Below are 16,440 nucleotides of genomic sequence, written 5' to 3' on the forward strand. Positions count from 1 at the left end.
TTTCACTCTTGTTCGAGCAGTCAGGAAACAACCCACTTTTTTTTTTAAATTATCGCAAGACACTCTAAACTTTCGAAGAAGCAAACAGCTTGAGGTGTAGTTCCCGGCTAGTACATACAAAAAAGAGGCTTTGAGTTCAATTCCCAGCACCAAAACGAGAGGCAAACCGCGATACCAGTCAAAACATTCACATGCTTCTCGAAGATTTAAAACACTCCAAATCAACACTCATAACTAATTTTTAATGACTTGAATTCTGTTAACTAAATATAAACCTACAAAATACTATTTAAAACGTACCCCCAAAAAGCCAGCAACCAAAAAAAAAAAAAAAAAGGCAAAATGATACACACCGGCAGGAACGCATCTTACATCTCACTGGCCTGAGGCATTCAAATTCAAATACTGATACATCAGTATGTCATAAACTTTTCTTTTTGCTTCCGGATCTTTACTTCCTCCAGCAAAAATCTTACAACGATAAAACAAAACGCTCACTAGCTGGGATTCTCCAGGATGTCTACGGGAACAAACTTTTCCAAATGCAACGTACTTAAAACGTCCCGTTTACAGTACAGCAAACCCACTTAAGGCGGGGCCTGATGACTGGAAGAATATGACACGCGAGGAAACAAAACGGTTCAAAAAGCCCTCCATCTGTTTAAAAAAAAAAAAAAGTCAACAACATAAAAAGGCGGGAATGCCTTTATTTAAAAAAAAAAAAAAAAAAGGCCAGAAATGACTATGTCGCAAACTGCCCTCCAGGGAGCGCTCTGACACTGTTGCGAGTCACTTCGGCGCTAAAGCGGGAAAACGCTACAACTTCACCTCGCGCGCCGGGGGCCAAGCCTGTCGGGCTTTAGAAAACGGCTCGGAAGGCCGCGTCTACACCCACTCCGGACCGTGCACCCGGCCCGAGCAGCCAAGCAGCACAGCCGGGGCGGCTCGCACCGAGGACTCCCCTCTCCGCGCCTTCCCCGGCGGCCTCGCGATCGGGGCGCCGCCGCGGGCACGGGGAACCCCGCGAGGGGGCCAGCCCCGCCGCCGAGCACGCGCCGCGGCCGCCAAACGCCCGTCTCCGCGGCCCCGGGGGGGTTCGCCTTACCCTGCCGACGGCGCCGCGGCCGCGACCCACGGAGGCCCCGGAGCCGAGCACCGGCGTGGGCTCGCGCTCCTCGTCGCTCGAGAAGTCGGGCGGCCCTTTGCTGTTGGCTCCCGCGGCGAGCGGCGGCCGGTTGCGCGCCGTGAGGTGCTGCAGGTAGAGCTGCACGTACACGTCCTTGCGCTGCTCGCCGGCCGGGAGCGTCACGTTGTTGGCGACCAACTCGCTCTTCAACTTGTCTTTGGTCAGGACCGAAGGGTCCTCTAGGAACTCCGGCATCTCGTCCCCCTCCTTCTCTCCTCCCCGGCCCCTCACAGTCGCCGCCGCCGCTGCTCACGCCGGCGCGCTCGCTCGCTGGTCCCGGGGGCTGCGCCCGCCGCCTCGGGAGATCCCTGCCCCGGAGCGGCGCCGCGGGCACGGCACAGAACTCGGGACACAAAACCCAGGTCCGGCCCCCGCCACAAAAAGCCCCTGGCGCACGACTGGGGAGCAAGTGCAGCCGAACCCGGAGCCCGCAGCGAGCCGAGCCCATACACAAGCTAGTGCGTGGGGTGGGGTGGGGGGAGCCTGGCTCGCGCACGCCCCAAGAACGCGCGCCGCCATTGGCGGGCGCCCGGAGGAAGCGCGCCACCCATTGGCTGGGCGGCTCGCGCGGGTTCCAGCCGCCGCGGCGCAGGGCGAGAGGTGCAGAAACGCAGTTTAAAAGGCGCTCGGGCGGGAGCTCGGGCGCGGGGCCCGCTGTTTCCTCGGCTCTCCGCCCTTCCCCTCGGACGCTGATAAGGGATGGGCGGTACTGGGTTTGCACGCTGTTTCCCTCTCTCCTGGCCCCCTGCACCGGAGAAGCCTCGTCCCGGCCTCGATCGCCTTCGGACGGGCGGAGTTCTGCGCCAGCTCTCTTGAGGACCCTTTGCCCGGGCCTGGCTCCTTCCCGGGACACCGAGCCCCCCTGAAGAATGGCGGCCGACTGGCCTTGCCCCCTCCGAGTGCTGGCCCTGGAGGGGAAGCGTGAAAACCAGACAGGCTGTGGTGCGGGATGCGCAGGAAGTCAAATCCCCTCGGTTCGCAAACGCTTCTTTTGTCTGGAATCTAGGGAAAGCCAGACTTCCACAGCTGAAGGTTTCCATACAGCTTTAGTTTGTTACAAAATTGCATTTTTAAGTCTCCCTTTGCCTTCTTTTACCAAACCCTTTGGTTTCCATAGTTCTTGGGGCTTAAAACAAATGCCTTCTTTGTATTTTTAAGCCGTCTAGGTTAAGACCCCCACCCCAAGCACCAAGGATTTCCCCTAACTTCATCAAACCTAATGTTTGGTAATGGAACAAGATGAAACGCAACATTTAGAAAGTCTCTAGTATTCAACTTTATGTGCCTGTAGTGGTGCATACTAATTTTTTAATTTTAGAGGGAGCCAGGAACCCTGTAAAACTCATGCTGCTGATTCAAGTTAGCGTCTCAAATGTGCCACAGTTCTGTTTTCTGGAACACAATACTGACCAGAAATGTTTCCTATTAACAAATTACATATATGGGCGAACATGATCAGAGTTAAATTTATGTAAAAAGTCCGCAATAAGATGTGTAGTTAATAAACGCTAATGAGCCGGGCGTTGGTGGCGCACGTCTTTAATCCCACCACTTGGGAGGCAGAGGCAGGTGGATTTCTGAGTTCGAGGCTAGCCTGGTCTACAGAGTGAGTTCCAGGACAGCCAGGGCTACACAGAGAAACCCTGTCTCGAAAACAAAAAAAAAAAAAAAACAAAAACAAAAATAAAAAGCGAATGAAAGCATGTATAGTGTTTCAATGTATCTAGGGTTTTGAACAATGTGAATGTCTACACAGGAAATGGTTCAGGACACTGCTCGTGAGAGGAAGCAGCTGACCTCAGATTCAGAGTCTCTTAATCATTCCCTCAGTGTCTTAAGCTCTAGATTATGTTCTATAAAAAAGCCTTAAATTTAAGCATGAACAAAATTAAAAATATGAACAAAAATATTTAAACTGTGCTTACCTATGTCTACATGGTTAAATTGGAAGACGTTGAAAAGCAAAACCCTCAGTAAAAATGGACCTATAAATCTGAAGATAGGTTTTCTTTTGTGTTTTCAAGACAGGGTCTCTCTATGTCGTCCTGACTCTCCTAGAGTTCACTATGTAGACCAGATTGGCCTCGAACACAGCTCTGTCTACCTCCTCCTGAGTGCAGAGATCCAAAATGTGTGCCACCACTGCCTGGCAGAACATTATTTTCATGATAGATTATTTTCCTAAAGGGAATTTATTGTGTTAATTCCCCCTTTTAAAAACTCAACATTAGCCGGGCTTGGTGGCGCAAGCCTTTAATCCCAGCACTCGGGAGGCAGAGGCAGGTGGATTTCTGAGTTCGAGGCCTGCCTGGTCTACAAAGTGAGTTCCAGGACAGCCAGGGCTACACAGAGAAACCCTGTCTTCAAAAACAAAAACAAAAACAAAAAAGCATTGTAAGTCTTGAGCCCAGCACCCGTGAGGGTGAGGCAGAGACAGGCCCATCTCTGAGTTTGACCATAGCCTGGTCTACATAATGAGTTCTAGGATAGCCACAGGGCTACACAGAGAAACCCTGTCTCCACAAAACAAAACAAACCAGAAAACCTTCAATATTCACATGTGTTTAAGCAACAGTATTGTTAATCTCGTAATGTAAACTAAAAATAATATTCTACCAGCCTGGTCTACAAAGTGAGTTCCAGGACAGCCAGGGCTATACAGAGAAACCCTATCTCCAAAAACAAAAACAAAACAAACAAAAATAATGATGATGATGTAGTAACAAGTTTTTTTGTTTGTTTGTTTGTTTGTTTTTTGTTTGTTTTTTGTTTTTCAAGACAGGGTTTCTCTGTATAGCTCTGGCTGTCCTGGAACTCACTTTGTAGACCAGGCTGGCCTTGAACTCAAAGAGATCTGCCCCTGCTTCCTAGGAGCTGGGATTAAAGGGCACCACCACCACATTTATTCTCATTCTTATTTTGTTTTTTGAAGCAGGGTCTCTCTGTGTAATTGCCCTGGCTGTCCTGGAACTTGTTTTATAGACCAGGCTGGACTCAAACTCACAGATACCTGCCTGCCCTTACCTCCTGTTTTTGGGGTGTGTGTGTGTGTGTGTGTGTGTGTGTGTGTGTGTGTGTGTGTGTGTGTGTTTTTGGTGTGTGTGTGTGTGTGTCTGTTTTCTTGATGTGTGGGTATGTGCAGGCTCCTTGGGAGCACAAGGGTGCTAGAATCTCCTGAAACTGGATTCACAGACAATTGTGAACAGCCTGATATGTGTGCCTGGAAGCAAATTTAGATCCTAGAAAAGAAATGCACACTGCTCTCAACCACTGAGCCATCTCTCCAGCCCCGGAGGTGGTTTTAAACCCAGTAGCAAGCCCAACACTCAATCTGTGTTTCACAAAGAATTGCACCGTGGATGCCTGAAATTGTTCCCTAAGCAAAAACTTCACTTCATCTGTTGGGTTGCCTCCCCCAACTTAAAAAAAAAAATTCCCTGGACACTATCAATAGGGGGATGCTTGAAGAAACTAAATTTCTCAGGAGACATGACTACTGTCATCAGCTATCAAAAATTTTGCTTTTCTAGACTTTTCTCACCAAGTGACTGTTGGAGATGCCCGTGGGTATGCGTCCAGAACTCAGTGATGGAAGGAAGTCTGGTTTTTAACTGTTGTAAAGTTCCAAAGGAGAGAATATTTATCCCCCATATGCTATGTAAGGTAAGGGCAAGAGGTTAGGCTAGTAAATCTGTTTCTAACTTCAGATTTCAAACTTGCCCCTAAAAAAACGTTATGTCCAACCCTGGCTGTCCCGGAACTTGATTTATAGATCCAGCTGGCCTAGAACTCACAGAGATCCACTTGCCTCCGGAGTGCTGGGACTAAAGGTAAGTACCACCACTGCCAGACATCCCTGCCCACCCCACCCCCATCTCTTTTTCCTTCTTTCCCCTCTTTCCTTCCTTCCTTCCATCCTTTTCTCCATCCATCCATACATCCATCCATCCATCCATCCATCCATCCAGTTTTTCAAGACACGGTTTCTCTTTTGAAGCCCTGGATGTCCTGGAATTTGCTCTGGACACCCAGGTCCTCTTCCAGAGACTGGGAGCTCCTGGTTTTAAGTTTCCTTCCGAGCTTCCGATTTGTTCTGTGCAGTCAGTACGGATGATCTCAGTAGCCCGGGCGACTGCATTTTACCACCAGCTTGCCCCTGTATTTGGCCTCATTGCTTCAGTGGTTAGACTCTCAAGCTTCATCAATAAGTGCTGCCCTTCCCAGTCTCTCTATTACAGGATCCCAATTGTTAACCACTAAGCCTTTGGCTCACCTAAGATAGTCTCTTTCCTTATTAAAACTTCAACACATTTGGGTATGGTCACCTGTAATTCCAGCACTAAGGAGCCTGAGGGCAGGAGGATAGCAACTTTTATGCCAGTTAGAGCTACATAGTAGGACCTTGATTTAACAACAAAAGACTTAATGTCTTATTGCCTAAAATAGTTTTTTAAAAATCATTATTTTTATGTTGAAATTTAAGAAAAATCTTAAAATACAAGTGATGCCAAAAGCCTTGAGAATCGGCAGAAAAATATTTTAGTTAATGGGAAGGTTTAAAGAGGAAAGATCTGGTGCAATTATTTTGTCAGAAATCTTTTCTTGCTTATTTTCTGTTGACATTGGTTTAATTGAGGTTCTGTGCCTACATACCATTTAACCGTATTCCCATTCCCACAAAAAATTTTTTTTCAATTATTTGACTAACTACCTCTTTTCTCATACCATTAACTTGCACCTGACTTTTTAAAAACTGTTTTACATAGGATTGGTTGCAGATTTAAGGGTATTACATTACTCCTCTCTAAGGGCTTATTTCTGCCACCATGTTCTATCTCCCACAGACTTCAGAGTCTTCAGAGAGTCACCACAGACAGGCCCAAGCCTCAAAACTAGCTGTGATGGACTTCCCAGATTTAAACTGTAACAAAAACATTATGACATAGCCATATGAAGAAATGCTGCATAGCCATAAAAAAAAAAAAAGTTGACATTTACTTGAGAGTATGTGCTAGGCGGTGGGTGGCACACATTTTTGATCACAGGACTTGGGAAGCAGACGCAGATAGATCTCTGTGAGTTTGAGGCCAGCCTGGTCTACAGAGTGAGTTAGAGGACAGCCAAAGCTATACAAAGAGAAACCCTGTCTCAAAAACAAACAAACAAACAAACAAACAAAGAAACAAAAAACAACCAATCAAAACACACATACATACACAGAGAGAGAGAGAAAGAGAGGGAGAGGGAGAGAGAGGGAGAGGGACAGAGGGATAGAGGGAGAGAGGGAGTGAGGAGAGAGAGAGAGAATGTGTGTGGTGCTTCATGCCTTTAATCTCAGCAGTCAGGAAATAGAGGCTAGTGGATCTCTGAGTTTGAAGCCAGCCTGATCTACATATTGAGTTCCAGGACAGCCAGAGCTACACAGTGAAACCCTGTCTCAGGGAAGGGAATGGTGGCACATTTTTACATGCTTGTAATTTTCACACTTGGAAGGCTGTGAGTTCAAGGCCAGCCTAGGCTACATAGCCAGTATCAAGAGACTCAAGCAATCTGGAGGGATAGCTCAGTGGGTCTCCTTGCAGAACTAACAAGGGTGGAAGAAGAGATCTGACTCCACTGCTGTTCTCTGACCTCTCTGTGCCCTCCACAGCAGGCATATGCATACATAACAACAATAAATAAATAAATAAATAAATAAATAAATAAATAAAGGTTCAGCAATTAAGAACAACCTGCTGCTCTTTCAGAGGGCTGGAGTTCAGTTCCCAGCATCTGTATCTGGCAGCTTACAACTGCCTGCTACTCCAATTTCCAGGAACCTGGTATCCTCTTCTGATCTCTGTAGGTAAGTACTCACACACACAAATCCACAGACACACAGTTTTAAAAACTAAAAAAAAAAAAAAAATTATCTATATAGATATAATTTTGAAAAGTTGGTAGGCATTCTCCTATGAAATGAGCCAATTCAAGCCAAATTAAAGTATAAAGACGGGTTCACTGGGGGCAGCAAGTTCACCGACCACGCAAGAGGGTATCAGTGGAGTCAACATGCAGGAGAAGAGAAAGAGAGAAAGCACACAAGGTGGGGGGGCGGGGAGGGGGGGAGGCAGGCAGAGGGGAGGGAATGCAGTCCCTGGGCTGGGAAGTTCAGGGTAGAGGGTGGGTGGGTACATCAGCCAGCTGTGTCCTGTAACAGGTGGGGACTAAGGGATGCTGGGAGAACCTGGAGGCCAGGTCCGATTTGGTATGTTAAATATGCACCGTGGTTGCCTGTCCCTGTCTGAAACCCAACATTAGTCACTTGCTGTCACCTTGACCTTTTATCTGAGCAAATCCGTGTAGGACTTGAAAGGTTCATGTTGCCTCACACTTTCAGAGCTTTCTCTCTGAAGAGCTGGCTCCATCTCTGTTTGGCCAGTGACAAGGCAGAAACATTATCACAGAAAGGCATGGTGGAGGAAAACTCTCACCTCATGGCAGCCAAAAAGCAGAGAGACAGGAAACCAGCAGGGACAACATATACCCATCGGGGGCTGGAGAAAGCTCAGCGGCTAAGAGTTTTTGTAGAGCCTGGGCTCATCCCCTAGCACCCACACAGAAGCTTACAACCGTTCTTAACCGCAGTTCCAGGGCACCCTCTTCTGATTTCTGAGGACACCAGGAACAAGTGTCATTACAAGTCTACATGCAAGCAAAACATTCTAATACATAAAATAAATGTAAAGAACAACAAATCTCCTATACATCCATCTGCTAGGCCCTACGACCTACTAACCCATTCAGTCTGAAGTGAACTATGGGCTAACCCCACCGATGGAGTTAGTGCTTTCAATGGGATCAGCAGCTGTGGACCGAGCTTCCAACATACGGGCCTTGGGGACACGTCACATCAGGACCAAGTACTAGATTAGTACTGACCATAACCTTCGTAGTTCTTCCACTGAGGGAGAGGGAGCACCAAGATGGCAGGGCAGGCCCAGCTGTGGTGGCGCACGCCTCTAATCCCAGCACTCTGGAGGCAGAGGCAGGCAGATCTGTTAGTTCAAGCATGGTCTACAGAGTGAGTTCCAGGACAGCCAGGGCTACATGCCTAGAACCCTCAAGATGGAAGGGGAGAGCTGGGGAGAGGTCCACTGTCCTCTGACCTCCAATGGCACGAAATTGCTCACGCCCCTAACAAAATAAAGCAGTCCTGCTGGGCAGTGAGACACGGATGAGTTATTTTCTTCCTTTTCTATATTTTTCCAATATTTCTACTGTGTACATATATGGATTTAAATCATGAGCATTTTTCTTTTAAATTACTGTGAGAGGGCTGGTAGGGTACCTTAAGGGGTACAGGCACTGAGTGCCAAGCCTGATAGCCCAAGTTCAATCCCTGGGACTCCTGTGGTAAAAAGAGAGACCTGATTCCCACAGGCCCCTGTTCACTTTCTCCAGCACCTCCCACCCCCAAATAAACAGACATGTTAATTAAAAAGAAAACTAAATTTGTATGAGAACTGAGAGTGGTAAAGATATACCAGGAAGACCAGCAGGAGGCTGAGGCAGGCAGAGGAAAACCAACCAACCAACAAATAAAATCTAACCTCCTCCACCCACGCTGCCCCCCCCCCAAAAAAAACCCTGAAAAATTAAAGGCCCACTTAGCTAATCAGTATTCAAAGTATGTCTTCAATGTTGCACATTAAAAAAAAAAATGTTTAATCAACTCATCCAGAGAGTATCTGTTTAAAGTAATTGACTTAAAAATAATCTCAGAAGAAAGGTTATTAATTAGGTGAACATATAACCAGATTATACTGTATTAGAAGATAAATCCCTTTTTAGGATAAATAATAATAGACTTTTTTTTTTAATGAACAAGCACAATGCCAGAAAGCTAGTACATGAAAATTCAGGGGTCGGAGAGATGGCTCAGTGGTTAAGAGTGCTTGATGTTCTTCCAGAATCCATGTGAAGCATTGCACAGCCTGTTCCTTCAGATGGAGGCGTCTTGAAGCCCTCTATGTCACCAAAGGCACGCTCCCCACCATACACAAATAAATCTTACAAATAAATAAACAAACAAACAAATAAATAAATGTGACTTAAGACTCAAATATGGAAGTTTGAATTTAGTGTTTTTGAGTTTCTCTCCACGTCATCCCTATATAATAAATCAAAACTAGTTAAAATGCAGTGTTAGGCCAGGCATGGTGGTGGTGCACGCCTTTAATCCCAGCACTCGGGAGGCAGAGGCAGGCGGATTTCTGAGTTCGAGGCCAGCCTGGTCTACAAAGTGAGTTCCAGGACAGCCAGGGCTACACAGAGAAACTCTGTCTCGAAAAAGCCAAAACCCAAAAAACAAAACAAAAAAGCAGTGTTAGATTGCTCTAAATTAAAAATTATACTATCATCCAATTAGCCATTCTAAGAAACTACACAGACCCAACTTTTGTGGGGGACGGGGGGGGGGGGGGGACGGGGACGGGGACGGGACAGCTGCGACTGTTGAGTGGAAATTTTAGCAGAGGAGAATAATTGGCCAAGTGTGGCACATCCCTTTAATCCCAGCATTCTGGAGGCATAGGCAGGTAGATATGTGAGTTTGAGGCCAGCCTGGTCTACACAGAGAGTTAGTTCCAAGATAGCCAGAGCCACAGTGTGATCCTGTCTCAAACAAACAAACAAACAAGCAAGCAAGCAAGCAAACAAAAGTAGTCAGGTACATACATTGCCAAGTTAGCTTTGTCAATTCCACAAAGCCTAGAATCATCTGAGAGGAGAGTCTCACCCAGTGAGGAACTGCCTGAATCACACTAGCCTATGGAACTGGCTGGGATGAACTACCTTGGTAAGGGATTGAGGGCAGCCCAGGCCCACTGTTGGTGGTTCCATTCCCTAGGCAGGTGGTCCTGGGCTGTGTAAGAAATCTAAGCATGAACCTGAGGACTCCAGCAAGCAGCGTTTCTCTGTAGTTTTGCTTCAAGTTCCTCCCTTGAGTTCCTGCCCTGATTTTCCCCAATCACTGACTGTAAGTTGTAAGTTGAAATAAACCCTTTCCTTCCCCAAATTGCTTTCAGTCAGAGCGTTTTATTACAGCAACACAACCACAACAGAAAACAGAACACTGCTACTTTATGGCCTAGATGGTATTTTGCTATTCTGGGCTTTATTCAGTCCTCTTAACTTGTATGGTAAACCAGACCTCCAGCTTTATCTTCTCTTATTCTCAGGGTGCAGTCCAGAAAAAGTCCAGGCCATGTTTTATGTTCTTTGTGATCTGGTCAAAGTCGTGAATCAAAGCCTTGAATTCTGGTAAGAGCTCTGCATTTCCCTCAGAATGAATCAGAAGGACACAAGGTCCTGTCTGACCTGCCTCTCATTTACCTCCCCAGCCCTTTCCCTTTCTCTGTAGAAGTAGGCAACACTGTTTTCATTAGAGGGTGGCTGCCTTCTTGTTCTAGCTGAGCAACTTTCTGCGCGCACGTCCTAGACCTGTCCAAAAGCACGCCGCCAGTCAGACTGCATTAGGATTCCATCTAATAACCTCAGTTTGACTTAATCAACTCTGTAAAAGCCCTGTCTCCTAACGGCCACACTCCCAGTTAGAAGATGGGGATGGGCGTGGGTCAGGGCTCCAATACCAAGTTTTTGAATATACAATTCAGTGTTTAACCTTTCTCCCATTTTGCACCTAGAGTCACAATATTTCTTTATCTTAGCTTAAACCGGACATATTTCATTTGAACAAAAATCTCACCTTTTTGATGCAGATAGAATCACCTCGTGACGTGCTATCTTGACCCAGGGCAGAGCTGTTCTCTGTTCTGTAACTCCATTCCAATTTATGTTTCTCTCACCGCACTTACGCCAACATTTGGCACCCAGTGGCTTAAAATATAACTGTTTTCTGCTGCTCAAAACCGGTTTTATAAATTGTATGGGACCTTGTTTTCAAAAGGCAAATAAGGTTTTTTTGTGTGTATTAAAGTCTGTACCCCAACTATTGTATGATTGCTATGAAAAATCACAACGGGTTCAGAAGCCTAAGGCAGAGCAGAAAGACCAGTTCTGAAGGCATTGTGTACACACACACACAAAACAAACCACTTCACTTTACAAGGCCTAAAGCTAGCCTTCAGACGCTACAATGTTTGGTAAGCCTTATTTTTCAGCAATTAAAGTAGTACGGTAACTTTTGAAGGAAGCTTTAGAGCACGAAAAGCATTTTTTAAAAGTGGCGGGAACACATCTCGGTTCACATTAGACTAGTGAATTTAAAAAGAAAAAAAATACGAAAAACTATGACCCCGACGTGATTCGAACACGCAGCCTTCTGATCTGGAGTCAGACGCGCTACCGTTGCGCCACGAGGTCCTGCTGGGCTCTGCCTCGCGCGGTTTCTTAGGAGTCCGAAAACATGGCGGTTAAAGGCTGCCTGCTGCACCTATTTCCTGCCTGTCACTCGGGAGCTGGCGTAACCGGAGCGGGTTCACTCCGCACCCGACTGTCGCTCTCCGTCTAGGTTGGGAGGTAACCTGCGGAGGCGGGAGACTAGTTCCCGTCTAAGCCGCTCAGCCGAGTCGAAGGAAACCCGCTCTTCCTCGCCTTTCCGGCAGCCACTTCCGCTCCGTTCGTCCCGCCCCCGCCCGTTAGGGGCGGAGACGCCCTCTCCCCTCCCCCACGCGATCTGCGCGCCGAGCTGGCGACCTCCCTTTGTAATCTGGCGGGATTCCACTGCGCACGCGCGGGCCCGTGCCAAATGGCGCTCGAATCACCAGGGTTTGTCCCCGCCAAGCGTCCGCGCTGCCAGAGCCAAAAGCACTAGGCGTTTTCTCTCGAAGAGACAAGTTTTCGTCTCACAGGGGGCGTTGAAACGTAAAAGAAATCGTTTTGAAAAAGACGCAGGTTTTAGTTTACAAAGGATTCCTGACCACTTTTGACAGAGATAGCAAGTCGTGGATACCAGCCGACAGCAAAAATTCACAACCTCCCCGTCGGGGAATTGAACCCCGGTCTCCCGCGTGACAGGCGGGGATACTAACCACTATACTAACGAGGAGCTGTGGGGGAAGAGCTCTTCCAGGTATTAGATAAGGTTTCTCTCCCCTCCCCCATGGGTTCCAAGTTCTCGGGGATTGAGGATTCAAAATTGGACTTCTTGGAATGGGCTGTTGTATGTCTCTGGTTCTGTCTCTGTAGAACAAACTACACTTCCAAGTCAACGTTAATGAACTACGTGAAAATATCTTAGCAGAACTCTAAGCTTTCCAAATGTTTCAGTCTTTTGTGTTTGAGTTGATCGTGACAAAGGGCAAAAGAATTGAGATCCTCACACATTCGTCTTAAGTTGGAGCTCAAGTGAAGGTGCCAGCTCTCTAGTGCGGTCAGAGATGTTCCGAAACTCTGAGTGCCTTCAAAGGATTCGTCAGCGTTCATGACACAAAAGGATCTGTGCTCTTGAATTTACTGACCGCTTCACTTTTCTTATATCCCCGTCTACAACTTAAAAAAAGAACAGAAGCAAGCTTTAAATGGCTAATACTGCATTTAAAGAATTTAAAGAGAAAAGATGTGCCATCTATTAACGTAGAGCTGTGGAAAATACAGCAACAGAACCAACAGGAACACACGTGATATACTAAGCCATTTCATGAATAGGATGAATAAGATCGAGCTATTCCCCCCCACCACCACCACCTCCGGGAGGAACAAGGACAACAAACGTTTTAACTTTGTCACCAAGAGCATTTACACAGCCATAGGTAAACACACATGGGTGACAAGGATTCAGGAGATACTTGGAACGTACAATGTACCAGACATTGTATTAGATGCCCTGGGAGACCTTATGTTATGTTATAGTAGGAGCCAGCTAGCCAGTTCCAATATCAGTATTAGAACTTTCACTCGTGTATCTCAAGGGGTCCTATTCTTGCAGTGTGTTAAGAACTATTGCATTTTTATAGATCGTAAGTTACATAGTAATCTAAAAAACATCGGGTGCCAGGGTTATTTAATATAGACAGAAATGATAATTTCAGGGGTATGTTTTGGCCTTTTTTCCTTCCACCTCTAACTCTATTAAATTTCCTCCAAAAATTGCTTCCTCCCCCCCTCCCCCCCATCCTGTAGCTTCTGTCCACTTCTTAATCTCCAATAACACTTCTGAGGTCCAAAAGGCCCCGTGGTAACTATGGTGATGCCCTTTTCTGGGAGAGTTTTAAAGGACTTGCCCTAGGTCTTTTAGTTGGCAGAGCTACAGGGAAGCTGGAACCCAGGTCAGATGAATCACCTGTTTGCCCTGCTCTGTATATGGGAGAAGAGGCACCCACTGCCTGCTTTCACCCTGTCTCTGCCAAAGCTATGCCTGTGTTCCGACACATATGTTACTGCTTACTCCCTGGGGCCTGCTAAGCAGGAGCCTGAGTCAGCTCGGATCAGAGAGCATGCAACTCACCACCTGCTGTCTCTCTTCCTAAAATGGAAAGGGAAAGCTGGTAATTATTAACCTGAACAGGGTGTGGGAGATTCCTTACTGTCAGCATTGGGAGAAGGCGCAGGTTACAAATGCCAACTGGCAGGACAGAGGACACTCAGTGCTCTGTGCGGGCAGATAGCATAATGGCACTTGATTCTGGAAGCTTCAAATTTTGGAGAGTTAGTAATCATGTCTCACAAGAGGACTCATGCTCATCTCAGCAGAGGTGACTAGGGCTGAAAGAGAACCTTATGCAGAGTGACTGTCTTAGGGTTTCTATTGCTTCGATGGAACACCATGATGAAAAGCAAATTGGGGAGGAAAGACTTCCATATTGCAGTCCATCAACAAGGAAGTCAGGACAGGGACTCAAACAGGGCAAGAACTGATGCAGAGGCCATGGAAGAATGCTGCTTCCTGGCTTAGTCAGCCAGCTTTTTTCTTTTTTTCCGAGATAGGGTTTCTCTGTGTAGCCTTGGCTGTCCTGGACTCACTCTGTAGACCAGGCTGGCCACGAACTCAGAGATCTGCCTGCCTCTGCCTCCCAAGTGCTGGGATTAAAGGCATGCACCACCACGCCTGGCTGAATTCTGTTCTTATGGTGCTTATATTGTACTGTCAGACAGACAAACAGTAAACAATATAACAACATGTTAGACATCAGTAAGAACAGAAATTGAAAGTAATAGAGTTAGAGAGTGGCTAGTTAAATAGGTGTGATTGATGGAGGTAAGCTTGGTTAAGAAGGGAGTACTGGGGCTGGAGAAATGACTCTGGTTAAGAGCACGCATTTCTGTAGCAAGGACCCAAGTTTGCTTCCCAGCATCCACATCGGGTAGCTCATAATCGACATGCCCCTACACACACACACACACACACACACACACACACACAGTTTTTTAAAAAAAGACAAACATCTTGACAACAGGAAGATATGAATATTTCCCAAGACTCGGGGAGCGTCCCAGAACATGGAGGAAGAGGATGTGGGGATTGTCATGAAATGCTGTGTTTAGATGGGAGATGAACTCACAGCATCTGTGACTACCCGCATGTAGCTGGTACAGACTGAGGCTGCCTGTGTTCCATCATGGATCAGGGAGGGGCTCATAAGGCCCCACCTGTCTGGGAAGGAGATTCATATTCCTCAGTGGTATAGCCATGGGGGCGGGGGTTCTCTGAGTTAATAGCCCTCCACCCATGCTTATGCAAACCCTAAATCAATATGCAGGTGGTGTTGGAGTGTAAATGGGGGAAGAAAGAAAGAAAGAGAAGAAGAGAGAAAGAAAGAAAGTAGGGATTTGACAGGATAATAGAGGGAGACAATACCAAAGTATGCTATATATGTATGTATGAAATCGAATGGAATGGAAAATGAAAGAGCTTTTAAAAAGTGATTATTGGGCTGGCGAGATGGCTCAGCGGTTAAGAGCACTGACTGCTCTTCTGAAAGTCCTGACTTCAAATCCCAGCAACCACATGGTGGCTCACAACCATCGGTAATGAGATCTGACGCCCTCTTCTGGTGCATCTGAAGACAGCTACAGTGTACTCACATATAATAAATAAATCTTAAAGAAAAAAAGTGATTATTTGCACAAAAGTGAAAAAGCTAAGTGTGTCTTGTTAATATGACTGATTCAAGGGCATGTGGGTCTTTGAAGAAACCATCCTAGGATTTGGGCTTTCATCCTGAGTGAAATGCCATTAGAGGCTTTTGAAGTTAACTAATTACTTTTTGGAGACAGGGTTTCTCTACATAGCCCTGGCTGTCCTGGAACTCACTGTGTCGAGCAGGCTGGTCTTGAACCTACAATCCATCTGCTCTTTCCCTCACCTCTCGTTCTGGGATCAAAGGCTGGTTTCACAGAATTGTGAGCAGAGAATGGCGTGCTCCGACTGCTGATTTAGAGTCTCTGAGGCAGCTTTGGTGGTGCAAGCCTGTACTCCTAGGCAGGAGGCAGGAAGATTTCAAGCCTGGGGCATAGTGAGATTGGGCCAAAAAAGACAAAGAAGCAAAGATAGACAAGAGAAAAGAGGCAAAAGGTGGAAGGGGTTGAGAGGAGACTGTAGGGAGTTTTGCGACAGATTTGCTGTGATAAAACACTTTGATAAAGACCAATGCAGTGAAGGGGGCCTTGTTTTATCTCACATGTCCAAATGATTGTTCCTCATTGAGGGAATCAGGGCAGGAGCTCAAGGCAGGACCTGGTGGCAGGCTCTAAAGCACAAACCGAGGATGAATAAATACTGCTTTCTGGATTGCTTTCTGCCTCCCTGCATAGCTGGTTCTACATCACTGGCCCACCTTCCTAGGGATGTTGCCACCTACAGTAGGCCAGGCCCTCCCACATCAATTATTAACCTAAATCTCTCCTCCTCAGGGCCATAGGACAAGCTGATCAAGGTAAATTTTCAACTGGGAATCCCTCTTCCCAGATAACTCTAGATTTGTGTTAGGTTGACAGTAAAAACTAACATCGCAATATAACATGATGGTTTATATATTTATCTTTTTTTTTTGTATAGTATAGAATAGAGTTTATTCAGGACATGGGGATGGGGAGTTAAGAGGGTAGGGGCCTGGGTTCTATTCACAGAGCCTACACAGTGGCTCATAACTGTCTGTAACTCTAGTTCTGGGGATCTGATCGTTTCTTGTCTTGTGTCCAGTCTTAAGGCAAAGCCAACCCAAACCTGATGCCCACCCTGACCTAAATCAAGCAATCAATCAATCAGTCAAATCAATCACTCTACCCTCTACTACCACACTCTGGGGACTCAT

The 16,440-nt window shown here is 46.5% G+C and overlaps 1 protein-coding gene and 2 non-coding genes across 10 annotated transcripts in view; all 3 read right to left on the reverse strand.

The window, feature by feature from the left end:
• The window catches only part of Tmpo (thymopoietin), a 34,182-nt gene extending 22,362 nt beyond the window's left edge, over window positions 1-11,820 (reverse strand). For 5 of the 8 annotated variants that reach the window (NM_001080132.2, NM_001080131.2, NM_001080130.2 and 2 more), the window contains exon 1: window positions 1,106-1,687. In NM_001080132.2, coding sequence (NP_001073601.1) covers window positions 1,106-1,381 — 276 coding nt within the window. In that variant the 5' untranslated portion in view covers window positions 1,382-1,687. Of the gene's footprint in view, window positions 1-353; window positions 619-1,105; window positions 1,688-10,934 lie in introns of those variants that run through there. The other 3 variants (XM_030245061.1, XM_006513590.4, NM_001283048.1) reach the window with 2 other exon arrangements.
• n-TWcca2 lies at window positions 11,480-11,551 on the reverse strand. Its single transcript has one exon. It is a non-coding gene; the product is annotated as a tRNA-Trp (tRNA).
• Window positions 11,821-12,164: 344 nt separating the features above from the next.
• Window positions 12,165-12,236, reverse strand: n-TDgtc16. The gene has a single exon. It is a non-coding gene; the product is annotated as a tRNA-Asp (tRNA).
• Window positions 12,237-16,440: the final 4,204 nt, after the last annotated feature.

The sequence above is a fragment of the Mus musculus genome, chromosome 10, assembly GCF_000001635.26.
Source record: "Mus musculus strain C57BL/6J chromosome 10, GRCm38.p6 C57BL/6J".
In the NCBI taxonomy this organism is placed as follows: domain Eukaryota; kingdom Metazoa; phylum Chordata; class Mammalia; order Rodentia; family Muridae; genus Mus; species Mus musculus.